This window comes from Ascidia mentula, chromosome 8 (genome assembly GCF_947561715.1).
Source record: "Ascidia mentula chromosome 8, kaAscMent1.1, whole genome shotgun sequence".
Classification (NCBI taxonomy): domain Eukaryota; kingdom Metazoa; phylum Chordata; class Ascidiacea; order Phlebobranchia; family Ascidiidae; genus Ascidia; species Ascidia mentula.
This window is the reverse complement of record NC_138573.1, coordinates 17750921-17777473: the sequence shown is the minus strand read 5'-3', so window position 1 is coordinate 17777473 and position 26553 is coordinate 17750921. Positions and strand designations below refer to the sequence as shown.

General features: G+C 38.1%; 7 protein-coding genes across 7 annotated transcripts; 6 read left to right on the top strand and 1 right to left on the bottom strand.

Moving 5' to 3' along the window:
- Positions 1-257: 257 nt before the first annotated feature.
- On the top strand, positions 258-8098 carry LOC145911065 (beta-1,3-galactosyltransferase 5-like). Its single transcript, XM_082998308.1, has 4 exons — positions 258-405; positions 3906-4141; positions 5506-5728; positions 5936-8098. Exons 1-4 carry the CDS (start codon positions 290-292, stop codon positions 6504-6506), a joined length of 1146 nt encoding a protein of 381 aa, XP_082854434.1. The 5' UTR covers positions 258-289; the 3' UTR covers positions 6507-8098.
- A 706-nt stretch (positions 8099-8804) lies between these two features.
- On the bottom strand, positions 8805-11266 carry LOC145910139 (dolichyl-diphosphooligosaccharide--protein glycosyltransferase subunit TUSC3-like). Its single transcript, XM_082997163.1, has 7 exons — positions 11129-11266; positions 10806-10900; positions 10467-10659; positions 10223-10363; positions 10017-10157; positions 9722-9950; positions 8805-9267 (listed from the first exon to the last, which is right to left on the bottom strand). The coding sequence occupies exons 1-7, from the start codon at positions 11219-11221 to the stop codon at positions 9161-9163; spliced, it is 999 nt and encodes a 332-aa protein (XP_082853289.1). The 5' UTR covers positions 11222-11266; the 3' UTR covers positions 8805-9160.
- Positions 11267-13669: 2403 nt separating this feature from the next.
- On the top strand, positions 13670-16333 carry LOC145910580 (proteasomal ubiquitin receptor ADRM1-like). The gene is made up of 9 exons (XM_082997765.1): positions 13670-13795; positions 14071-14200; positions 14263-14360; positions 14555-14695; positions 14962-15040; positions 15101-15236; positions 15519-15607; positions 15705-15968; positions 16149-16333. Exons 1-9 carry the CDS (start codon positions 13718-13720, stop codon positions 16226-16228), a joined length of 1095 nt encoding a protein of 364 aa, XP_082853891.1. The 5' UTR covers positions 13670-13717; the 3' UTR covers positions 16229-16333.
- A 531-nt stretch (positions 16334-16864) lies between these two features.
- On the top strand, positions 16865-21174 carry LOC145912158 (sialin-like). Its single transcript, XM_082999568.1, has 11 exons — positions 16865-16938; positions 17182-17366; positions 17604-17719; positions 18145-18274; positions 18336-18519; positions 18930-19045; positions 19165-19326; positions 19804-19936; positions 20248-20395; positions 20580-20673; positions 21025-21174. The coding sequence occupies exons 1-11, from the start codon at positions 16872-16874 to the stop codon at positions 21172-21174; spliced, it is 1485 nt and encodes a 494-aa protein (XP_082855694.1). The 5' UTR covers positions 16865-16871.
- A 650-nt stretch (positions 21175-21824) lies between these two features.
- Positions 21825-23358, top strand: LOC145912226 (uncharacterized). Its single transcript, XM_082999638.1, has 6 exons — positions 21825-22040; positions 22107-22200; positions 22274-22503; positions 22677-22829; positions 22906-23111; positions 23167-23358. Exons 1-6 carry the CDS (start codon positions 21903-21905, stop codon positions 23264-23266), a joined length of 921 nt encoding a protein of 306 aa, XP_082855764.1. The 5' UTR covers positions 21825-21902; the 3' UTR covers positions 23267-23358.
- Positions 23359-24252: 894 nt separating this feature from the next.
- Positions 24253-25959, top strand: LOC145912528 (E3 ubiquitin-protein ligase TM129-like). The gene is made up of 2 exons (XM_083000023.1): positions 24253-24486; positions 24627-25959. The coding sequence occupies exons 1-2, from the start codon at positions 24273-24275 to the stop codon at positions 25514-25516; spliced, it is 1104 nt and encodes a 367-aa protein (XP_082856149.1). The 5' UTR covers positions 24253-24272; the 3' UTR covers positions 25517-25959.
- A 60-nt stretch (positions 25960-26019) lies between these two features.
- On the top strand, positions 26020-26518 carry LOC145912529 (putative peptidyl-tRNA hydrolase PTRHD1). Its single transcript, XM_083000024.1, has 2 exons — positions 26020-26221; positions 26334-26518. The coding sequence occupies exons 1-2, from the start codon at positions 26033-26035 to the stop codon at positions 26502-26504; spliced, it is 360 nt and encodes a 119-aa protein (XP_082856150.1). The 5' UTR covers positions 26020-26032; the 3' UTR covers positions 26505-26518.
- Positions 26519-26553: the final 35 nt, after the last annotated feature.

Sequence of the window (26553 nt, the reverse complement as noted above, 5' to 3'; positions counted from 1 at the left end):
GTTGACTAGGCTTATTGTTCAGGTAAATATAAGTACGACGCGATTTCGCCTATGTGACGTTACAAACACCATTTCGATTAATGTCATTCCCAAAACTGTGGCAATTCGATTGTGTTCTAAACTCATACCACAGTAGATGTGATTTGGCGGCAATGATTGAGTGCCGCGACTGACATTAGTCTGTCGGGGATTGTTGTTGGTTCCTTCCAGTGACACGAAACTTTCACACTTCCACATTCATTTCTACTTCCAGGCGCTGGTAGGGCGTGCGCAGTTGTGTTTAATCGGTATGAACCGTTATAGGCGTCTGCAGATTTGCCTGTACGTGGCTGTTGCCATAACCTGTTCACTGACCCTACACATCCTCAGTCAACCTGCTGACCTTAACACTGTGAGAAAAGACAGGTAAGCCACATTTCAACATTTTCAATCCATTATTTTTCCACAAACATTAAAATAGCCTAACAATCTGTGTCAATACAATCGTTTATTTCTTGTTTAAAAATTGAAAGCTGCTCTTTTTAAGTATATTTGGATAGCTGACAATTAAAGGCAGTTCCGTCGGTTACCACCGAACAGGACATTGTCCTGAAATGATATTTGCCCTGAAACAGTTTTGTTTGAACATCTTTAATCAGTTGTACAAATTAGTTTATGTTTGAGGAAATGTAATGACGTTTTGTATGGTCACCTAAAAAGTAGATCTACGTTACTTCGCCCGACCCAAGCATATGAACGATGCAGTTACATTGTGTTTGATCTTCGTAGTATATTGGAATTTCACCAATTTTCTACACAATCAAGAAAAGAGCAAAATTAGAATTGGAACTACGACAAATGATCGAAGCGCTTTTAGTTCACTGTGAGATTTTGGTCGTATAAATATTATCGCCAGGGCTGAACATTAAAATGTATCCAAGTTTAAATGTCCATGCATTAAGTGGATCGCCTTGTTGGCTGTGGATTTATTTAGGGAGTGGCAATTTGTCCCAGGCAAAATTTGTCGCATTCCTTCTTGGTAAATATTTGTCGATTTGCCAATCCAGTTTGTTTTGGAAAAGTGCTTCTCAATGGGTAAACATGCAATTAGTAATTCCCACGTTACCCCACAAAACCATTGCTTGGGTTTATGTAAATCCACAGTTATAAGCTCATGTTGAACAATATAACCACACAAGCATGCACGGTGTTTATACATGCCTGTATTTTACACCACGGAAGCAAAGAGTTTATTTTTGAAGTGATTGTTTATTGAATGCAGCAGCAGGAAAGACCCACGCAGCGCCTGGGCAGCAATTGTTTTGTTTTTCTCCCTGAGGAATGAAAACACGGTTGGTTTGAGTTTCTTGGTAGCCTTGTGAGTCCCACTTTGAGTCCAACACTTGTAAAAACAAACTTATAAAAAATTCATTTCGTTTAAAAACAAAACGAGAAGTGTACCCAATCATATCGTATTCTGAAGCTCTGAGTAAATGTTTTCCTTGTTTCCAAACGTTTAAGCAGCCAACGCCATGACGTAATTTCTTGTGTTCTTCCTTTAGTTTTATTGCTAAGCAGAAAACTTTTTCGGGGTTGGGTTTTTTCCTCGGTTCTGTTCAAGCCTTAGTGCGTGGGCATTCCGTACCGTCCCTCAAAAATTAAAAAAAAAACGGCGGACAGTGAATAAATTAAGTGGAAAAGCGCAGTATAGGAAACCTCATTTCCCTCTCCCGGCATCGGTTCACGAGTTTAACTCAACGGAAGTGGAGAAGGGCTGTGTGATCACCTTTCCATCCATATTGAAACAAAACGTGTGTCATTCGACCACGTACACAACGTTTGCTGAGGTTTTGTTATGAAACTATCATCTATGGGTGCCATATGTTTTGGTGGGATATAACAACAAAGAAAATCAATGCCAAGCCCATGTTTTGATAAACGACATTGTAATATCACGTGTAAAAATATCGAACATAACAGCTGCGAGGACAATGTTTAAGGGTGTTGAAAATGCTTCAACCCTTAAACGCAGTCGTGGTTTTGACTGTTAGAGCGTCCAAACAAAAATACTAAACTCCACTTAATTGGTGTTTTCTGGCATCGCTGTCCAGTTAGCCTTAAAAAAAGCTAGTCGGGGAGAAGTTTTGCATCAACCAGCCCGGCCAAGATACAACCTATGTGGAAGGGAAACGATGACGTCAGAGCCCATTCGAGCGCCTGGGCGCGTAGGAGCGGCGCTTTGTGAATAATATGGAAACGTGCGCAAGCACAGTGATTTAATTTGTTTGGGCATTGTAGTTATTTAGGACTTGCAATAAACGCAATCACCGCCGTGACGTCATTAATGATGTCACGTCCCGTGACGTTCCAAATATGTTTAAGTTATAATTACATATTGCGTCAACCTCCAATACTTGCGCCAGGTGGTTCGCACTCTACATCCGCGTAAACACCCTTCTTTGCTTGCTGATGCTCGTATTTGTCATCACCCAGATCCATATGTTATCAAAGGTTCACCTGCAAGTCTTATGGATTCATGTGGAACGTTTTGAACAACTTATTTACTACCTTCAGAAGTACAAAATTTAAAGTTTCAAATCAAAGTATAGAGATATGACGGAAACGAGGCAAATATGCACCCCAACAATTATCCAGTAGTTTATCATGCAGTAGAAAGTCTGCTCTTTGATGCAGACAAATTCCACTTCCGCTTTCAATCAACTAACGTATTCTGGATTTTATGTTGAAACTTGATATTCTTGCACCAAGGCTGATGGACATTCCAACTCTAGGTAAAAAACTTCAAAAAGACCATTTACACGCAACGTGGGAGATATGATACGTTGAGACACAAGTGGTTTGCATTTGCATATAAAACAAACAGGTTTCGTATTGGTACCTAGTCGACCGCCAACATTGGTTATAGAGTGTTTCAACCCTATGACAGATTTCAGTACAAGCATCAGTATTAACTAAAATATATTTAATGCTGCATATCACTTATACACGAAACTTAACAAGGAATAAAACTTCGAACCAATGTTCACGTTGTGCATTAAATGTTGAGCAAAGTAAAACATGGGAATTCCCGCTATGTTTTAAACGACAAACGAAGCGTTGTGTACATAGGTTTGCGATAGCAAACAAAAAGGTTCTGAGAAGTTGTATAGTATGTCTAACAACAGGGCTTGGTATGCTTCAACTCTTGTTGCTTATCACTTAAAAGAAACCAGAAACGCAACTCCGAACACAAGATTCTATTTGAATAAGAATACTGAGGATGCGGCATAGGCTAAATATAAATATTTAAAAAACACATCTTGATTGGATGATGAAGTAGCAATCTAGGCCAGTCCTGGTCATCACTTTTTGAACGAATTTTAGCGCTTTATCCCAAAACCAACCCAAGTTATCAGTGGGAAATCTACGTTTTTTTGTAAACATTTTTATATATCCGAACACAAAGTTACAATCCAGACTAAATGTTCATCAAGTTGACGTTAATGTGTGGCCGCCATGTGGGAACCAAATCCCATCTCATCACAGGACAGGAAACTGTCGAAACTTGAAGGATCACAGACGAGTTTGTTGAAGGAGGCAAACATTCTTACGTATTGACTCCTTCGGGGGTTCCTTTGGAAATCGCGACAAAAACCTTTTGAGATAAAGCAGCCCTTCTCAATAAGAAAAAAGAATCACAGCTCAGTCTGCTCTTAACACTATAGAAAACAATGAGAGTTTCCTAGACAATGAAATATCATTTCTTTGATACTGATTCGTAGCCAGCATTAAAGCTAATGTTAAACGTGGGCGTTTGTTCAGTTTTGTGCTGGTGATAAACTGGCCTGTACTTTGGCTAAAGCACCAAAGTTCTGTCTATTGCGTTTGGTTACTTAAGTTGCAATGTCTTGTTGTTTTGTCAACAGGTCGCTCCCACAGTTCGAAATAAAATTCAATGCGAGACATCCACTTTCAAACGTCAGCAAAAAAACGTCACACAAGCGACACAGGTTGGAAACCACGTCAGCAAGTGAGCGGGAGAAAACCACAGAAGCAGCCGCCACCGAAAGCACGGCGTTCGTTCGACCCCAATTCAAATTTATTCTGGAACCGCATTCGATTTTTAACGATACTTGCGGGAGAGAATGTGGAGCCAAACACCGTAAGTTCCTCCTACATACTTTGTCATATCTTGTGTCAACGTTTAAAGATTACGTTTCCTCATGAAAGAGTGCCAAGACGTGCGTGTGTGAATGAATGAGTAAATGAGTTTCCATGTAGGGAAAATATCGCAAAAACATAGTTTTGATATTTTTTTTTCATAAACTAGTCTGATTCCAAGTTATAAGTGAAGTATAGCAATTGTTGTAAAAATGCGATCCATGTATGTTTGATAATTATGCACTTAATACTTCTGCCCGAACCAGTTATACTATCTTTGCCAATGTCACCCGTTATTAATATAACAGGATGCCCTAGATTTTAATAACCTCCATAACCGAGTAAGTTCGCACGCGATGGTTTCATGAAATGTTTACGTAATTTGCATTCCGCTGTTAAGAAACGCACAATAGCATGAACCGGTGTTTCTTTAGTGTTGCGCGTACGTTGATGTAATTATTTTTTAGCAATACTGGATACGTTTCAATAGAAAGTATGATTTGTCCTTTTGTCAAATCCTATTCTCCTTTCTCAAACATTCCAAACATCAGAGCAAGCGATTCTTAAAACAATTTTAACTTTTAAATGTGGTGATGTAAATGTGTCCTCTATATATGAGGCGTATCGACCGCCACAGTTGCGAGCGAAAGAGAAATGTTCATGACGCCAAGTTCGTGTAACGCACCGCTGCATTTATTAACCGCGCTTGTCGGTGAAATTTCCACAAACCGTTTGTGACATTGCGCAACAGCCTGAGTATAATCCCGAGTAACTCTACCCACAAGGTTTTGGCATCCGTAATCAAACATGTTCGGCACGACCAAACCCAGTAACCTCAAAAACATGGTTTCTGCCGGAAACTTACAAAAGACCGAAAAGTTTCGCTCTAATTCCACGACCACGTTTGTGCCGCAGGAATTATGACGTCATGGGAAAAGACACAATTCAGAGACCTGCAAATATCATTAAATGCTTCGAAACAAAACGTTGTTATACACAAAGTTCAGTTTTAGAAACGAGTTCAACCAATCATACAAATTAACCCAGACAATAAAAGACTTGATTTTCGCCATCATTTACTTTTCTCTAGGGTCAATGCATAACATATTTGTTCAATGAATGGTCGCACACCCGTTCACAGCACTGAACAATTTATGTTCATGTTTTGTGCAAGTGATAAAATTCCCACTGTTTTGTACCACCATGAATAAACAGTAGTCAAGCCCCTAGTAATGCATTGGTGTGAATACAAGACAAATATTACAGCTTTGACCGAATGCCACCCCCATTTTTAGAGTTTACATCGAATGCCACCCCATTTTTTCAATCGAAAACTGATTTTAAATGAAAAGATGTTCGGTGCAGATCACAAATGGTCGATGGTGAACTTCATTAAATCGGCGGCGGGAAATTTTATCCGTCGTGAACTCCTGCGAAGGACGTGGGGGTCAATGAGGCACGTGGATTCAGGGAGGTTCGCCACAGTATTTGTTATCGGGAAAGTAAAAGGACTCAACAACCGTCTGTTGGCTGAGGAATGGAACCGTTACGGCGACTTGTTGATATTTGACGGCCCTGATGACTATCGGTAGGTGTTTTATATTCTGTTGCTGTAAGGGATTTGTAATTGCAAAGAATCTGACTTTTCGGCAAAAACTCAACTCTAATTTTTATTTACTGACATTTCACCCGCTATGCAACGTGGCTTCATCAGGGTGATGGTATTTTTATATTTTATGGCCGCTTTTTGCTATGGCCACAGACCGGCAGCTTTTGCTAACTGGTTGGTTTTTAGGAGCATGCCGCTGAAAACGCTTGCCGGTATGCAGTGGGCGAAAGACAACCTCCCGGGAGATTACTTTTATTCCTCTGGGGATGACGACTTCATGGTGAACGTAGGTCGACTGCAGGAAATCGTCGACGAAGGAATCAGCAACGTAACCAATTACAAGTGGCCTGAGTTTCCCATCATCTGTACGTACAGGACATTGGAGTTAGCGCAGCCGTATCGCAACAAGACTGGCTTGTACAAAAAGTGGTACATTTCTGAGGAAGAGTTCAAATGGCCGTTCTATCCGAAGTCGTGTCTGGGTGGTTTCTACAGCACTCGCGTTACGGCGGTAGAACAACTGTTTCGCGTATCGGTTCGCACGCCCCACCTAAGCGTCGATGACGTTTGGATAACGGGTATCTTACGAGAGAAGTTGGGCATGCCCAGTGGTATGGTGATTACTCCTAACCAAACGATCGCCCATCATTTCCTTGGCTACAAGCGCAAACGCAGCGACATCAAGAAGGGTTTCATGAAGAACGAATGGGCCAAAATTTACAACGAGTTTAGGACAAAGGTTATGTGCGCATGTTAATGTACCTGACCTACCTACGGAAGGACGAAAGGTTTTGGAGCGGGACCAACAAAAAGGGTCCATGACCGATTGATAAACTAAAAAGCAACGCTGATTTTTTACCTTTTCGTATTTTTCAGTTGGGCGTGAAACGCTTCGTTCGTTTGTGCAAAGACCTGGCGCATCTTTCTCTATTATAGCAATTTAAACTTCCCGTCCACAGGTGTAGGAGCCGTGGTGCTGTCGAAGGTACGAATGTTAGAAATGTGTTTTCATAGAAGGAAATAACGGTCTCGGCCAAGGACTGATTCAGAATTGTGTTTTATTTTATATTGTAATTTCGCAAACATGAAGTTTCCACCTGTGTCACGCACAACAAGTGACGTTAGAAAAAGGACGATTTGGAACGATGTTGATCCAGGCTTTTAACTAATGGGGCAGGTGGGGCCTTTACTAACCAAAATCATTGCGACTATGAGGTTTTTTGTCGGGTAATTAACGAACAATCAGTCAAAAACAACCAATCCCTTTTGTCTATTACTGCGTAATTTTTAATGTTTTAACAAATTCTTGGCTATTGCCCCTCCTGGATCCACACTGGCCACGATTCGCAACAACCAATTTGTTTTGCGATAAAGTCATCGAATGCCGAACATATTTTGTTCCATTCTTTGCAACTGAGTGAACGTTTTTCAGCATAACAGTTATTGAGTTTGAGAGCTGTGACGTGATTAGGTTTATTTATACACTTTGCCTTCTTCCGATATATTCATTGAACGTCCATCATTACCAAAGTCTTTCACGTATTTTTACCTTTAAAACTGACTTATGTAAAAGCGAAGAGAGTTGTGATATTTATTGTTTCGCAGAATACCTCGGTGTTGCCCAAATCTTGCTGTTTAGTGTTGAAATGTCGACAGGGGCATTGTGCCCTAATGTTCAGGAATTTTTCCGCAGCATGATATATTTTCCTTCTGTAACGTGGTCTGATGTCGACGGAAATAGAGATTTTTTTCACAAACTAATATCACCAATCATGAGATAAACAATTTATTGATTAAACTTTTTGTTTGAAAGCGTGGCAATCATTCGAACTCTGTAAGGTAAAAAACATTTGGCATCCCCACTATTAAGTATTGAGCTATGATGGGCTTTTATTTGTCGTTTTCTTTCCAAATTAACTTCAATTGTGCCTTTTTAAACAAACCGTTTCTTCCTGTTGGTTTTTACTGGCGAGCAGTGATGGCTGCTATAACTTTTTATGCGCCTTTACGAGTATGTCTGTAGTCCTGGTCAATCAGTCCCTTTTTATTTGTGAAAATGAGCTCGGTCACTTTCAGAACCAAAACTTTGTACGTGTCTTTCGCATAAAACTTTTGTATGACGTCACTGATTGCGAGCGATTCCCTTCTAAAGTTGTTTCAAGAGCTCATTGATTTTTCTGTGTCGCGGAAGGATGCATTTGTATTGTCGCACGGCGATTTTCTATTTTTTTACGCACTAATATGATCTTACCTACATTGGAATATTTGCGTGAAATAAACTGCTGTGTAACTAGAACATATTTTTTTGCTTTTTTTTTCTAATGGAAAAAAGATCAACTTTGTTCCGCGATATTTGGGCCTGCTTCATTTGTGACATACCATTTTACTGACTTTTTTTTACCTAAAAAAGGATTACATATAACCTTCCCTTGGTTTGTGATCTTTTTGCAGCACCAAAAGGTTTCAGTTGGCCGGTGAACACAATCCGGTTTCTCATTTTGGATCTAACACCGATTTCCATATCTTCCAGAGTATTGCAAACATTATTACACACACAAGTTTCACAAACAGTGTCCACGACAACAAGAAATATTTTCATTTCTATCCACCAGTTCGAAATCAAAGAAAATGTATTTTTTTGACTGAAGCTTGTAGGTTCAGAATCATCTCCATTTAATTTCCACTGTACATATAATACCTTCAACTGGCAGCCTTTCAGGCTTGTCTACTTACCATTTCCCGTAGCTCTATCGCCATCTAGCGGAACAAACTGCAAACTTTTCACGTTTGTTTTCACGATGCAGAAGTGAGTCTTTCTAATCCTGGGAATCTTGTCAAACCGCGAGCGTAGATACGGATCAATACAAAATGTTTACCAGCCAACTTTAACAACACATGGACAATTCCGTCATTATAAACGAATGGCACAATAATGCCGATATCAATTAGGTACGGTTTGACTATACAAGTAAGTCGCGTAACATACATAACTAAAAAATTCTTTACTGGATGTCGTTGCACATCTTCTGCACCGAACAGTGCCTATAGCAACATACACGATTTTTTTTCTGTTTAATTAGGCGTTGCGTTTGTGAAAACAATTCATGTCAAAAAGCATTGGCTAGCAGCATGTACGCAGCAAATGATAACACATTTAATATACTGCAAAAGTATATGTGTGTGTACTTGCCTACAGAAAAACCAACAAAACATGCCACATAAATTTAAACTATGTCAAACGTCTAAACCAGGCTAGTACACATTTTGAAATAATTTTGTAAAATGACAATACTATAAATCGGTTTAACTAACAAACCCCTATGTAGCATTGGCTAAACAGTGTAATGAACTGGGGATCTGGTGAAATATTGGAGCATCACAGAAGCTTATTGCAAGCAAGAGACACGAATCTCAACGCAGCAGGAAACTGTAGGGGTAACCGTGGTATTTCTGTCGAAATATTGACATCAGCAAACTGAAAAAGAATGCAACCAGCACCAAACCTCCCACAGCCATCACTAAAAATAAAAAAATTTAAAAAACTTTAACACAAACAATTGTTGTTTTCATCTGGTGAAGTCTTAAATTCAAACCAATGTGATTAAAAATCACTTTAAATGTTATCAGTGTTGTCTACATTGGAAAGAAGCCCAATCCACCAGTCATTGCTCATATTAATCCTGTGTGCTACTTCCTGTCATATTGGCTGCACAACTCTGGTAAAATTCCACATACACAACTCCGATTCACTGAGATCAACACTCACACTATAGTAAAAAGCTGGACAACTATACACATGATGTTGACAATATACTGTATATACATCATGTGTGGGGCCTTCAGGCCAACATGTTGCATTATTAGCTGTACCAGCAATTTATGTTAAGCTGTTGTTGAGAAAGAAGAAACTCTCATACAAAGGTTTGGGAAACCCTGACATAGCCCACTTTATGAATGTTTTGACATATTTACCTTTACGTTTGGAAATATCAGTCTTCGGTTGATGGGCTTCATTTAACAAAACAAAACCAGCAACAATTGCTGCATTGACGACCATCACAATATGAGTTTCTGCAACAAGTTGTCCCTGACTACTTCCATGAATGTAATGTATGGCCCCGCTCTGCGGATTTCTATGGTAATAGGGTGGTCCACGAATGTGGTTCCACATCTGCCCTGAGGTCATGGCAAGGATAACAAACTAAAACATGCAACATGGTTAGCATTGAAATGGAAGTTAAGATTACATCCTTACATTAACACTTACAATAGAAAGCGACCCCCAAAAGGTTTTGTTGTAAATAAACTCCAAGCTGTTTCGCCTGACGTAGAGCAAACCTCCAGCAAGAGAAAACAGCAGAACAAGCACAACGGTTCCAGTGTAATTAGGCGGGCGGAATATTCTAACCTGGAAGAATTATTGACAACATGTTTTTCAGGTTCTAGGTTTTTCTTAAGGTATAAAAATCATACCACAATCTCAGTTCTTTCAGCCATCCATTTAGCAAGGTTGTCGGCATGGTAACCCAACCTTTGAATATCATAAGTGTCCTGGGTTTTTCTTTTTCCTTTCGCAGGAAAATGCATAAAGGCAGGTGCAGAATTTAGTCCAAGCTGTAAATACAATTAATAATTTGTCAGGTATGAACCTCTTCATTTGTTTTAATACAGTTTAAGTGAAAGCAACTTTTTCCTCAGTAATATAACAATGACTTACATTCTGGAATGTATCTGGGCCATCATCGAAGTCAACACTGACAAAGAACAATGAGTTGCCGTATGAAGGAGAAAAGCGATAAGAATTTGCCAAAATTGTAAATTCATCATTTGCCTCCTGGCACACACTGCAGCCTCGCTTGGGGTTTAGAGCGGTAAACATCACAATCACAGAATAGTTCTTTGGTTTGCTCCTATTAAGCACAGTCATAATGTGTACTTCATTATAAATTATTTGCACAAAACAGTGCACAAAACGTATTTGATTTAATTTTTCATCATCTCTAACAGGTGTAGAGATGAAATATGTTTTTTTAGGTGGAATAGCAATACAACCTACTTAATGTAAGTGGAAAACTTGCTTCCGGTCATTTGAATAACTGTACGCCGACTACTCCAATCCATTAGTTGCTTCACCTTATCATTGAGAACTTCCTACATTAAGCATAGGGAGTTCAAATCAGTAAATAATACCACAATAAGTAAAACATAAGTTAAGCGAATTACAGAAGATAGAATATTAAGAATGCATTTTTAACTTGTGTAGCAAAACAAACCAACAATGAATTTTCATTCCAACAACACAAGGGCATTAAATCATTTTTTAATCAAAGTTATGCGCGTTTTCGTATTAAAAATAGTTTAAAACATTACAACTATCACCTGTTTAGTTTTGGAATTGGATACTTGACACCAATACATCAGCACAACCAAACAGGAAAGAATCACATAGTTAAGTGCCTTCATTTTATTCATTCAACCTAACCTTCAAACAAACGTAATAAAGTTAATAAAATTTTAGCCACTAACTTACAGTAGGCTAAATGAAACCCGTCGGCAATCCGACACAAACCCATATTGTGTTAAAGAAACAAAAGTTTGCAAGTGACTTCAAGGTAAGTAGGTTTCACCTATATTCAGCACGGGGTCCGCTGACTCTGATTCTAATAACTGTATCTCGTTAAGCAAGAAGTTTTGTCAAAGGATACAATTTTGGAAAGTTAATTTCAGTCAAAATTAAAAGTTAAGACGCTTGTGAACTAATGCATTGGGTTTAATTTATCCGCCCTGCACTCACGTACAAGTTATCCACTTTTGATGACGTTTGTCTAATCCAAAATATCATTTCTATTTTATTAAACCCACATGCCGGTAAAACAGTGTTTGGTTTTAGCATTTTCTCGATCAAATTATTCACAAGTATGCTACGATTCAATGATACAATACGTGTACCCAAAAAAACTTAATTTACATCGTCAGATTTCGTTTTCATTTTAATACACGCTAGAAAATTGCCAATTTAATTTTGGTTAACCTTGTTCCTTCGGAACGAAATTTTAAACCTAATCATTATTTAAAATTCCGTGCATTAAAATTATGGAAGCGAAAAAAAGTAGACATTGCGATTTGACCATTGACTGCGCCTTCGGTCAAAACGCAAAATTGCAAATTTTATGACTACTGTCATTCTGGCAGAATCCGAATATGTTTCTTCGAAACAAGCGTTCCGCAACAATGATCACCATTTCACGAGATAGTTTATAAGACACAAACGTGTTTGTTCGGTTTATAAATCACAGTACGTCTAATTATTCAAACCAAAATCAAACTGGACAGTTAGTACACACAAATTAACGCCAGCAAATCCCACGTTTTTCATCAGAATGGCTACAAACATCAGCGATTTTACATATTTCACTACAGGGTGAACATCACATTCAACCGCGTACCAAAATACTTTCCGCCCCCTATAATGTTTTTAAAATCTCTGTATCTGTCAAGAATCTAGTGCTGATTAACGGGAAAACAATTAAAATCGGTACAAATCCCAGGTATTCCATCAGAATGACTTCAAACGCAAGCGATTTTGCGTGTTTTGCTAGGGGGGGTACATCACATTCAACCGCATGCCAAAATACTTTCCGGCCCCTATAATTTTTTTAAAATCTCTGTATCTGTCAAGAATCTAGTGCTGAATAACGGGAAAACAATTAAAATCGGTAATCGCAGGTCACTCACAATTACTATTTGTGACATAGGTCTACGCAGGTTTTTCCCCTTTCGCGTGAATGTGATTAGGTACAACAGTGGTCATCTGTATGCAGTTTACATAATTCATATTATTAGCTGCACTTTGCTTGTCGCGTCTGAACGAATATAATTGAAAAAATTGGCAGAGAGGGTAAATAGTTCATACTCATCCATTAAACAAGCAGAGGGTTTAATATTATATATGTTTTATGGCACGCCTGTCATTTATGTGTGAAAAAGAAATATAAGCAGTGAGCACTAATCCTTTTAACTACCTTTTCATGTGCACAAAAAGCAGCACTAGATTCTTGACAGTCAATTGGTGTACACATTGGAGGCAAATACAAGGTACACAGAATATTCTTTGTAACCCCCCAAAAAAATTTTCATGGGAATAGCGATACTCCAACACAGTCATTCTGATGGAATACCTGGGATTTGTACCGATTTTAATTGTTTTCCCGTTAATCAGCACTAGATTCTTAACAGATACAGAGATTTTTAAAAAATTATAGGGGGCGGAAAGTATTTTGGCACGCGGTTGAATGTGACGTACCCCCTTAACAAAACACGCAAAATCGCTTGTGTTTGAAGTCATTCTGATGGAATACCTGGGATTTGTACCGATTTTAATTGTCTTCCCGTTAATCAGCACTAGATTCTTGACAGATACAGAGATTTAAAAAAAAATTATAGGGGGCGGAAAGTATTTTGGTATGTCGTTGGATGTGATGTTCACCCTGTAGTGAAATACGTAAAAATCGCTGATGTTTGTAGCCATTCTGATGAAAAACGTGGGATATGCTGGCTTTAACTTCTGTGTACTAACTGTCCAGTTTGATTTTGGTTTGAATAATTAGACGTACTGTGATTCATAGACAGAACAAACACGTTTATATCTTATAAACCATCTAGTGAAATGGTGATCATTGATGCGGAAAACTTTTTTTAAAGAAACATATTCGGATTCTGCCAGAATGACAGTAGTCATAAAAATTGCAATTTTGCGTTTTTAAATTGCGAGGACGTTTTTATTGCCAAAAATTTTTACATGTACCTGTGTGGTCATAATATGTATTGTGTTTTCCGATATACTGTAGGACGTTTTCAAGAATACGATTTCCTATTTGTGGCACTAGCACATATTTATTTTATGACTAAATTTGATTTTTTAGATCTATTCTTTAAAAAGAAACAGGCTTAATAGTTAAAACAACAACTATGTCTTTGTTTGGGAACAATGCTAGAAGCACAACCAAAAACATTGTTGAATTCAGAGCTGGGAAAATGCATTTGAAAGTAAAATATTGTACATTACCTTTTGCAGTTGTAATATGACCTGAAAAATGTAATGTGTTTTCACAATTGAATCGTATGTTTTTTGCTTTTTTATTTTTATTGGGTTTCCATGCCTAAAAAGTTAGCTAATTCATTATTCTGCAAAAAACCTTCTGTTGGTGCACTTACTATTTACACAATAAACGTTTGCGTAAAATAAACCCTGACACCTTGTTCCTCTATTTCTCTTGCATAGCACCTTGCAATTTCAACTTTATTTTTTGTCACTTTTACAGGGAACAACTGTTACTCCTGACAAAAGAAAGGGTCAAGTTTATGTTTATCAAGCAGAGGACTCGTTGATGCATTTGTGTTGGAAAGATCGAACTAATGGAACCCTAGAAGATGACTTGATCATATTTCCAGGTATAACATGTTGTTGATTATTATTTTAACATCAATTTTATTATTTTTATTGCTGTTTGCAGATGATTGTGAACTGAAACGAGTTCCTCAATGCACAACTGGAAGGGTCTTTTTGTTACGGTTTAAAATTTCAAATAAAAAAATGTTCTTTTGGATGCAGGTACAACAATTTTGCTTATTTTTATGTCTTCATAATGTCATGTAACGTCCAATTTAATTGGGAAGAAAAAAAGTGGTTTCAATAACATATTGTTTAAAGACTTTTTGGTAAAACTTTCTTTATAGACAAGGCTTTAATTTAAAAATTAATTTTCACAGATAGATGTGCTTCATTTACACTTATTTTTTCTTTAGGAACCGAAGTCTGATAAAGATGAGGAATTTTGTAAGAAAGTGAATGACGCCCTGAACAATCCCCCGCAGCCCGGTCAAGGGCAACCATCTGCTGCTGACTTGGGTGGCCTCGAGGCACTTGCTCAGGGAGCTAACTTGCAGGTTTTATTAAAATTCTGTGATTTTATTTCTGCCAAACACTTGGTGGACACAGACTAATGTTTTGTACCGTTTGTCTTTTACTAACAACACAACATTTCCGAATATTGTAACTTTTTAACACGAACCTAAATTAGTATGAAAAGCTCATTGCTTTTTTAGTTGTTTTAAAGTTTGTTCAAATGACATTGGTTGTGCATTGTGTGGTAGCCAGGTAGCAATGACAGCTTGTGAGGCTACAGTGGATAATAAAACTTGCCTATGTTTAGGATTTATTCAACAACATGGATCAACAGCAGTTACTTCAACTAATGGCTGGTGGGGGATTAGGAAACCTGTTGGGTCAGGGTTAGTCCTTGTTTGCATTCTAAGTATGATATTTTACAACAACTAAAATGTGTTATATAGGTGGAACTCGATCACGCAGTAGAAACACTGGTGCAAGTGCTACACGCACGCCAACTTCAACAACTGCAACACCACAAAGAACAACTGCAGCAGCTACAGCTACACCTGCCCCTACCACTACTACAACAACCACCAGGTTTTTTCATGATAAATTTCTTTGTTAAAAAAGTCTTGGACTTCATTTATTAGACTGGCATTTAACTCTGTTTAACAGCATACTTTTCATTCTTATTTGACGAAACTGTGCCTTTCCTTTCATCTGTGTAACAGGATTTAAAATACCATAGTTTTTACTGTAAATTGTTTTTATGTCATGGCTGTGCTTAAGTTTTTTTCTTAACCTTCTTTATATACTTGTTACTTAAAACTTTTTTTTACAATTAGTCAGTATTTTAAACAAGCCTATTTACCTATTTAGCACAACACCCAGCAACAATCAGTCCACGGTGCAGTTAAGTCAATTGCAAGACATTCTCTCACAGATGGGAGCGTCCAAGCCAAAAGAAAGTAAATTTAAACAAACTTTTTTTATATTTTTTCACCAGTTTTTAGTGTTCTTGGCTGAAGCAATTGCTAACTTGACTGTAATCAAAACCGTTTCCAGCAATCAACTTGGCCGATGCAATCACTCCTGAGGCGATGATACCGATATTGGCTGACCCCAAGATCCAGGAACGCCTGAAGCCTTTTCTGCCCCAAGGTGAAACTTTGACCTCCACAGAAGAGGAGTTACGCTCGACTGCACACTCACCCCACTTTAGACAAGCCATGAGTTCGTTCAGTTCTGCATTGGCTTCAGGACAACTTGGTTCACTGCTAGCTCAGTTCGGGTTGCCAGAGGCTGCTCAAACTGCTGCTAATAAAGGAGGTATTCTGAGTTTTTCGAGATCCTTCAGTTTGCTGCATACAACTTTATAATCAAGATAGTTGCAAATGTTTTCACCCAGCAAAGCTCCTTTGGCCAAATCTTGTTTCATTGAAGGCTGAGCCCGGCAGTCTGGTCAGCACTTTGCACTCAGCATGTAACTTTGTTGTTGTCCTATTGCAGATGTGGAGGCCTTTGCGAAGGCAATGCAAGACGAAGCGAAGAAACCACCTTCGAAAGACGAACACATGAGCGTCGACTAAACTGCAAACCGTCGATACCGACTGTACACCATGTATTCAATGTTCAGTTTGAAAAATAAACTTAAACTGCTAAAAATTTGTACTAAATTATTTTGCAGATCAAATTTCTAACGCAAGAAGGAATAAATTTGTTTTCAGTTTCAAAAACTCTTTATTGTCGAACCTTATTTCAGTTTAAATTTGTGCGCGACGCACTCGGAAACTCAAAACGACGCAATGTTCGAGAATTATCCGTTGAAAAACCTGTTTCCGCCAAAGAAACTCACCACGAACAAAATTGCTGTAATTTTTTTTGACAGTTTGCGTTGTCACAAACCGGAATAGTTGAAGCAATCGGGAAACACGATTTATCTGTGCAGAGAACAATATGTTTACCGCCACTGTAGCCGCTTTTTCCTAAATTTCTACAAGACTTCATTTGGGAGTTTTGAAAGTTCAAAAGTTTGTCGCTTCAGGTTAGAACATAACAGAAAAAGTCATCAACAAATAAGCGTTAAAATATATGTTGCGATAAGAAATAAGGTATTTTATATGATTAGGCTTTTTTATCGCATCTGTAGATTAGGAGTAATCCAAATAAGTTATACGTACGGCATTTATTGCGTCGTTAAACCCTCTTTTTGTGTAAGAAATCTGGAAAGGAATGGTAGCGGATATACCTTTAGAGGAGATTGCTGACGAATTATATGAACAGCAGATACAACCACCAGGTGACGTAGTTGTTTTGTTGTAGTTTTTCTGTGTTTTCATACCACATAAAGTTTGAAAGGAGCAAACAAAAATTAATTGAATAAAAATAGTTTAAAATCCGTTAGCAGACCAAGTTGGGACACATATGTATAACGAGATGTTCGTAGCCATGGCTATAGTCAGTGTGGTTTTATTGGATTTATAGTCCAAGCAGTGTTCAATAAACCTACATTAACATTATGTTCTTCCTCCATTTTCCACAGTCAAAAAATGGTTTTCAACTCGATTCAGTCTGGTCTATTTGGCTGGTCTGGGAACAATTGTAATGCATATGATGCGAGCCAGTCTCGACATTGTCCTTATTCCAATGGTAAATTCAAGTGCTCAAATACAAAACAATAACAACATGGATGCTTGTCCAGGTTATATGGAACATATCAAAATTGGCGTGAGTATATTTTGTTGGAAGAATTGACTGCGTTTGGTACTTTAACTGGGAAGTTGACTTTATTACTGTACCTTTCCAGCCTTTTAAAATAAATCAATTCAAAGGCCAGTTTTTTTGCGTTTGTCATAATTGCAGCAGTAATTTAACGTGTAATATTCAGTATTCAAACATGCACAACCATAAATACAAATGTCGTTTCATTATATACAAACGTACAACAGAATAAATGTGATTTAGAATCCCGCACAAGTCGACAAGTTGAGATGGGAACCAAAGGAAATGGGGGTCGTTTTATCTGCATTTTACTACGGATACTTTGTGACGCAACTTCCGGGAGGTTATCTCGCCACCAAGTAAGATTATACTGGAGCTGACACAAGCGATTAGCCACCTTTACACATTGCCTGTAAACTACGGTTTCAATTTAGTTCAGAATCGATGGCAGCTTGCAAACTACACTTATCTCTTCTTTGTGCGATTCTTAGCAAAACAACGCGTTTTGGGTGCGAGCGATTGGCAATATTACATTGGTCAATCGACCGACCCATTATCAAGCAAAAACCTGATCTGGATTATGGTGTCCAGAATAAATGTCAATGTTGGTGCTACCTTCGCTTAGTTTTTGTTTTTTCCTTGTTATTTACACATAAAATATTTGGCACGATTTAAAATGACAGCGGAGGGATTTGTTTATTGTTTGGTTGACTGCAATACAATCGTAGTGAATGCGACTGGCAGTTTCATGCATTCACAGTTTTTCAATACAGCGTTCGTTCAGGTTTGGCGGCAAGTTGCTCTTTGGTGGTGGGATTCTGTGGTCTTCTGTGTTGACGTTGCTTACTCCGATTGCTGCAAGAGCAGGCCTAGCATGGCTGGTTGCTTTGCGCGTTCTTACTGGGCTCGGTGAGGTACGAAGTAACGCCTTGATCAGCATCCTCCATCTCTAATTTGTTCATACTTTGACATCAGGGTGTCGTGCTTCCTGCGTTGCTGTCGTTGCTTGGAGTTTGGGCGCCACCGCTTGAAAGAAGCCAAATGGTTTCCATAGCTTTTTCGGGAATCTATCTTGGCTTCGCAGCGTCGCAAGCCATTACGGGAGCTATGAGCATCTCTGATGTTCTTGGAGGCTGGTCTTCTGTGTTTTACGTCTTCGGTAAGCGTTTCCGGTGTCGAAATTCGAAAATGTTCGAACAGCGTTTAGACTTGAGCCATGTTGTAATGTGCACAACTCAGCAACCGTTTGTCACTGATCGATACTTATCTATTGACTTCTGACAAAAAAAAAAATACATGAAAAACTGTTATCACTGTATACTCAAATATTCTTATCAAGCGTTTAATATGCCACGAATGCACGCGGGTATTGCTCAGTTCAACCTTGTTCTTTGGTACCTAAATTTTATTCGTTTGTTACCAACGTCGCATCAACAACAGATTTACAAGTCACAAAATTGTAAATTTGCGACACATTGTTTATACAACTATATGGATATTGCAACTGGTAATGGGCACCTAAGTTTACTTTATGTTTTGCATTGTTAAAATCACTTCATTTGAACTCAGGTTCAGTCGGTCTTTTTTGGAGTATCTTCTGGTTTTGCATGGTGTCAGACACACCGGAAAATCACCCAAGGATTTCATCACAGGAGCGAGAGTATATTGAAAGCAATATTGCGTCGGTATAGTTTTCCCAACAACTCAATAGCTATCTCATTGTTTCGAACTTTAAATTCGTAGTTTTTATTATATCCCCATTTTAATCGGTCTGTTTAAATAATGTTTTTTGTTTATGCGATAGACCCCATCCCGGCCGGCAGCTATTCCCTGGTTGGAGATAGTTAAGAGCAAAAACGTGTGGGCTGTAATGGTGTTACAGTTTATCAACATGTGGGGACTTTACACTCTCGTCACATCTTTGCCTTTGTATCTCAGGGAAGTATTGCGCTTCACCATTCCTCAGGTGAATTATCCATATTTTTGACATGCGACAATTGTTTTTGCAACTTTTAATATCACATAAAATCTAAAAAAAACTTCGTATCACAAATCAGACTAAACGTCGGAAGAATAAATTACGTCAATTTACGTCAGAGAGCACTCCTGTTTGAATCATATATAATATATGGCTGTTTGACCGGTGAGACCGTTCATGGTCACACCAAGCTGCACTGAAGAGACCTTATATAGACCGAAACAGTGGCCATCATTTGTATGCAGCTCACAGAATTTTAATATCACCACTAGTGACGTTCACCCTTAAAAAAAATGTTATAAAACAATGAATGCAGTGCACAACATTGGGGTGAACGAAGTACCGCTTGTGTAAAGGGGAACATGATAACCGAAAAGGGTAATGGTATATATATTATAGAAGTGTCAGAAATGCCTGAATGAAACTACATTTTGCGCAAGTTAACATTTTGCTTCTCTTTTTCAGAATGGTTTTATTTCTGCACTGCCGTACCTAATCACATTCCTAACTTTAATATTTGGAGGTATTGCCGCAGACGAAGTGCAAAAGTCCCAGCTTTTAAGCACCACAAATACAAGGCTTGTGTGGGCAAGCGTAGGTATAAAGAATGTTTGGGCTTCCCAAACTTTTTCACCAGCGACCCATTTAAATTGGTTTAAATTTCATGTTTGTTCGTAAGTTATATTTTATTATTTTATTGCAACAGTTGGTTATAATAAAACAACTTAAAAACACTCAAGTTAGCGTATACTTCATGAAATGGTACAACGAAATGTACCTGGTGTGGCATAGACTCCTGCGACTCATAAAATTCGACATATTAGGGTCTTGCTGCAGAGTCGCGATCCCCAACTTGGGAAGCCCTGCTTTATGTAACATCTGCCTTTTTCTGAAATTGATTTCATTAAGGTTCTTCTGGTGCGGGAGTTCTGATGGTGGTTACTGGAATTGTTGGTTGCAACCGTGTGGTGGCAGTAAGCATTATCTCAGCTGCAGCTGGTTTCATAGGGATCCAATTAGCGTCGTCCCTCCCAAACCTTGTTGATATTGCGCCGAGGTAAATTTGTATGTAAAAAATTGTTCAGCAAGCCATACACGGTTAAAAGTTATATCCAAAAACGTATTTAACAATGCCTTTTTGTTTATTAACGTGATTTGGGATATTTTGCTTGGGAATGGGAAACTGTCTTTGTGTTTAGCTCGGGGTTGCAGACAAATACGTGAACTTGTTGTTTTCACAGATATTCGGGTCTTCTGATGGGAATATCCAACACTCTCAACACGATACCCGTCTTCCTTATCCCATTCCTCGTTGGCGTCTTGACAGAAAATGCGGTATGATGATTTGTAACTGCAGGCCTAACGAAAAGGTGGTGCACCCCGTACGGCGCACCAGGGCCCATGCGAGTTTGTAGAAAGCATGAATAACATCTGTATAATTGTTTGTTTTGAAACGGAGAAACCCAAAACATCCTCTAAAAGTCCCCTAAAAGAAACTCATAACATCCTCTAAAAGTTTGAGAATTTTCAACGAAGGTCCAGCACCGTCACATTTTTATGTGGGGTTTCCATTCAATGCCACATGTACATTATTCCTTTTCGAAACCTGCGCCCGACAATTGTATTATCTTATAGTGTCTGTATCGCATCAGAATAGAGTTAAATACTTTCCAAACGGTGTCTCAGGTCTCCAGAACTCCGTGGGTTTATGTGTTCATCATCTCCTTCATAATATATGCGGCAGGCACCATATTGTACATTGCATTCGGAAGCGGAAAGGAACAGCACTGGAACAAAGACGAAAATGACGAGGAAAACGCTTGTTTGTTGAATTGAAACATCGTGTTCCATAATCACGTTCGCCATGTGTACATAGATTTATTCAAGATTAAATCCTGTATGCGCTATTTATTTGTGGTTGGTTATAAACTTGGATGAATTGGAAGACGGTGGGGTAAATTATTGCCTTTTTATTGGACATTTATTTGGAGCAAACAAAACGATTTATATTTAATATTAAACCTTCATAATTTGATATGAAACAAAAGCCACCCGCAAGTAGCCTACCCCAGTATTTAATTTTAATTGAAAAACCTGCTCAGAATCCATAAGATTGAAAAAACAAATAACATACGTTAAACCCCAACATTTAACATCCGTACAAAACCATGATTTAGTTAGTTTCGTGACACGTGAAAATACGAATTAATATGTCGACAGTTGTCTTCATAAGATTTTTATGAAACTTAGTGCGTTTAGCCCCACATTGCGATTAGAAGTTTATGAAACAGTATGCGGTAGGTGACAGTCGAGAGTTATAACATGTAACGTCCTATTTCAGCTTCGGTGCATATTTTTTGTACTTTGTGCGTTTTATTTGTAAACAAGTCAAAAATTTTACGCAACTAAATAAAAAAACATTCCATACTACACTGCTGGGGGTTTCACATTTGTCATAATTTCTTTATTTACATTTTCAAGTTCTTTGGTAAACTTTCTACATATGATGTTGTATTTCGGAAATTGTATCTGTATGGTTGCTTTAAACCAACCAAGTAACAAGCATGGAACTTAATCAGCCCAGTAAAATCCTTTGTCTAATTGACGTTGATCAGCCAGAAGAAAATGCATCACAGAATCCCATGATAGTTGAAGTTGTGGATGAAGAAGATGGAAAATGTGGCACAAACACATTTAAACTGGTAAATATGATTTATTACCATATTTCAATATGCATGAAAACAATAAGAATGTTTTTTGTATACAAGTTTACCTCTTCGTTTGAAAAAGTTTTGGAAATCATTGAGGAATATGAGATATCTACTGTTACCAAGTTTCTGCAAGTTCTGGACAAAAGCTATGGTGCAGGCCTTTTTTTAGATTAATGTATTTTATTACTAGCAATTTTCTACATAGCTTTCAAATTGTATTTTAGACACAACAAAAAGCTTATTGCATTGGGACACTGTCACAGGAAATCCATATGTTATTGTGGGGTATTCAAGATGGTATTGTCAGCATAGCAGAAGCAGGGATATTGCAAAAAAGCCTGATGCAGAAAATAAACCGGAAAAGCGCAAGTACAAGCGAACTGTAGAGTCCAAAAAAGGCAACTGCCAAGCTTCTATTGCTGTGTCACATTTAGTACAATTTCCACAATATCAGGTTAACTCTTGTTTGATTTTTTTGCCATTGAGATTCTTACAGCAGGAAACCATTTGTTGCAAAGTTAAAAAATAATTCCTTTATTATGCAGTAGAATGCAAAACAATTATCATTGCTGAGAATTTAAGTGATTTTTTGAGAATAATTGAAACTAATATCACTTTTTTGCTCAGTACGCAGCTTCACTGTCAAGAAGAAAGAGGGTGGAAGTCAACAAACAAATTCTTTTTGATTTTCGCCACCAAAGTAGTGAAATAACTCAAGAGCATTTATATCAAATTTCCTTTCCGGCAGACGATTCTCATACAGGGCATGTGGTTGGGCAGGTACACCAGAAAATAATGAAATTAAAATATATTATTTCAAACAAAATGGTTTTCAAAGCTTGCAATGCTTTACTAGGATGCAGGCTCATTCCAACCCACTGACAGAAGAATAATATTAAAAATTAGTGGACTGATTCAGGAAGGGGTGTCTTCCTTCCCTGCGATAAAAAGGGAACTGGATAGTTTTGTCTGTAATGAACTTTTCAGAGATAAGCCGCCACCATCAAAATCTAATCGAAGATTTTTTCCAACTGATGATAATTTGAGGTCCCATAGAAAAAGGTTTGACCATTTATTTTATGTTTTCTGGCCGAATTGTTTCAATCTCTTTTATCAGGGCCTTGGCACGAATTCAAGAGTCGGGCGTTAATTCTACGGACTACATCCATAAACAGGAAAATGAAAACGAAGTTGGGAACTTCGTTCGTGCAACTTGAGCACGGGTCTTTTCCAAGTTGATAAATTCATGACTACTAAAGGAATAAATTGCGTTTATTTTTTGCAAGTTCCTAAATAAATGATTCTATGCAATTAAGAAATACAAGGAGGCAGTTGGATCCCGTTTCAAAAACTAAAATGTGCTCACTGCTGCAAAACCTATTTTATATTTTGTCCAAGTGAACTGGAAGCGTTTGATCAATCATTTATTCACATACTCGTTTTTTTACCAATGACCTTGCCAGGGCCCCTGAGAGAGAAAGATGTGCCGATGCAAGGACCTTTTCTTTTGGAGATTACATAATTTTTTAAGTGGAACACAGCATTTACAATCTCTTAGTTTTGAGAAAACAATGGTGTTCGTAGGCTCCCTAGTTTTGCAATTGCACAGGCCCCGATGCACCGCACTATTTGTACACCCCCCACCCCCCTCTCGTGGGGCCAGGACCTTGCTGCTTATTGATTCAGAAGTAGAACAGAGGAATTAAAGAGCCGCGTGCGGTTAAGGTGTCTCTCTTCCAGAGTGCTATGTGTAGCTAGCTAAACAAAAAGTTATACCTACAGTAAATACAATTTAAAGAAAATAACATCGAATTCCTGAAAAAAATGGGTCCATTAAACAGCAGCAATCGTTGTGAGCATAATATGCATGAGAGAAAAATAAAAAAAGGAAATCGAAACACGACACGATTCTCTTGTTATCATCGGACGTTCGACTTCGACAAACGAGAGCGTTGAGGTAATTAAAGGACAGGGTTAATGTGGGGCAAAGTAATGTTCGCGCGAGTAATTGTACTATTACTACATAAGCCCGCGTTCAATAAAACGAGCTTTTTTATTAGGTTACGATTTGTTAATACTGAGATTGTAACACATAGGCTAATATAAGTTGTAGAAATACTGTGCATGCATGCGTGTGACATGCAAATTAGTCGTAATATGTTGCTCAACGTTATTCATCTTCTGTTCTTGCTGCTTGAGCAGGTTTTTTTTGAAGAATTAAGTATGGCTTGGACCATAAGTCCAGCAATTGCCTTTTCGTTGTTTTATTGGCTGGTGGCATTTTGTTTTGTTGTATCACCAACTGAATTTCAATCCGCCGGTTTTACGATACAAAGCATATTTTCAAGTTGGCTGGGAAGTGAGATGACAAACTTTGTTAATTATCACATCAGAAGAACTTCCACAACAATCATATTCCATGCCAGCCTTCCATTGGGTAAGTTCCGTTTGACTGGTATGTGATTCGAAAGCATTAATACAGGACAAGCTTTATTGACACCATGGAAGAGGTGTGCTTATTATCATATACCACACTGTAAATGTCAGTTAGGTGTAAATAACTTATTTTCTTTGAAGGTTACTTCATTGGAATGACCTTCGTCGGAGAATCCGGATTGGATTTTTTGGAAATCTCAGAATGGGCAATCCATACTGGGTGGCAAATTTATTTTTACGTCGCAGTTGCAATATTCCTTGCTGCCGCTACTTTGATATTTTACTGGTACATGAACAATTGGGCGAACCATCCAATAGTTCGCAACCTGTGTCTTTATTCCCAGTCATGGCAGGAACTTGCAACAGCAATAAATTCTGAGTTCCGTAGCATTGACAAATACACCAGTGGGCCTAGCAGCAGTTCATCTCTCATAGTCACAGACAACTGGATAATAAAATCTGGACCATATGATGTTGCATTCGTGCATCAAGACTTCGTTCGTCTCAGTGTGGGAAAAACAGAGGAATATCATGTTTCACCCAATTCCATGACAACTGTACAGTATGTGAGGATTAACATTCAGCCATTGAAAAATTACAAACCCTTTGGAATTCGAATTATGTCAATGGATTACACAGAATTCAAGGCTAAATTGAAAGTGGAAGTTCAGGCAAATCCTAGTTTGACCATCCATCGTACATCAAGTGAACTTTTTCTGGAGGCGTTTCGGGATCAAGTGTTGAAGAATCCTTTGTATTTGGTGGACAGAAGCCTGCAATTGAGCAATTGTATTGGCTGCGATCAAAAACCTGCAGGCGTTAAACTGATCAAACAATGTGCTGAAGATAATGAAGGCGATTGTGAAAGATGTAACTGTAACCCTTTGTGGTGTTTGGAATGTATGGGTCGGTGGTATGCAAGCAGGCAAGATCAGTCAAGTCCGCAAACTTGGCTTGGAAGTTTTGCCACTTGTCCAATGTGTAGAGCACATTTTTGCATGTTAGATGTATCAATAATCCAGCAAGCTTGAACCCCAAAATAAATGACTTTACCTGTACAAGCTTCTTATTTAACTGTTTTTTTTCAAATATATTTGTGTACAAATATACATAAGTTGAAAGTTAAAGGTGTTTGAGTGTTCTGCCTTAACTTTTCTGTGTTGCTTGAAGTTACAAAATCTCACTGCTTTAATTTGAGCATTGCATTAGTATAGCTGTATGTAACAAAACAATTATGTACAACGTGACAAGAATTTTTTCCATCCATTAAGTTCATTTTATTATTTTAACATATAAACTGATAAAGGAATCTGTAACACGAAATATTTTTCTGTATGAAAAATGTGTTTTGGTGTATTTGGCAAAAAACTTCCTGTTTGACAAAAAGTTTTGTTGAAATTGGCAAAGGCTTTTTGCAAAAGAAATGTCTTAATTTGTGTATTATTTGCAAAAATAAATGCACAGAGCCATATTATATCACTTGCAAAACCCCAGCTGTACCGTTTTTGGTGAATTAGTGCAATTATATTTGTTTGCAGTTGAATAGCATGGGCAGTACGTTAGTGCAATATGTAATACTAAGGGGAGATTTGTTTCGAGTCTTAAACTGGCCCGTTGGGGCTCTGGTGGCCCAAGCGTGCCATGCTTGTACTGCTGTAATGTGGGTTTACAGAGATGATCAAAATGTAATTGAATACACGAAAGACATGGATAACATGCGGAAAGTGGTTCTGGAGGTCTGTAAAATGTTTTTGTGACTGTTGCCATGTGGGTATAAATTTAAACTCTTAACAATTCAAAAGAGTTTGGAGTCACTAATATGTTGTAAACCAGGCAATTTCTTTTTAGGCCAAGGACGAAGACCAATTGAGAGCACTAGGTGCAACCCTTCAACAAAACAATATTGACCACAAGCTTTGGATTGAGCAACCAGAAAATACACCAACTTGTTTGGTCATCAAACCATACCAAAAAGATATTGTGCAGAATTATTTCAAAAAGTGTAAATTATTCAAATGAACTTGTTGTTTCACAAACGCAGCCTGATGATGGTCCTTTTTACTTCTTG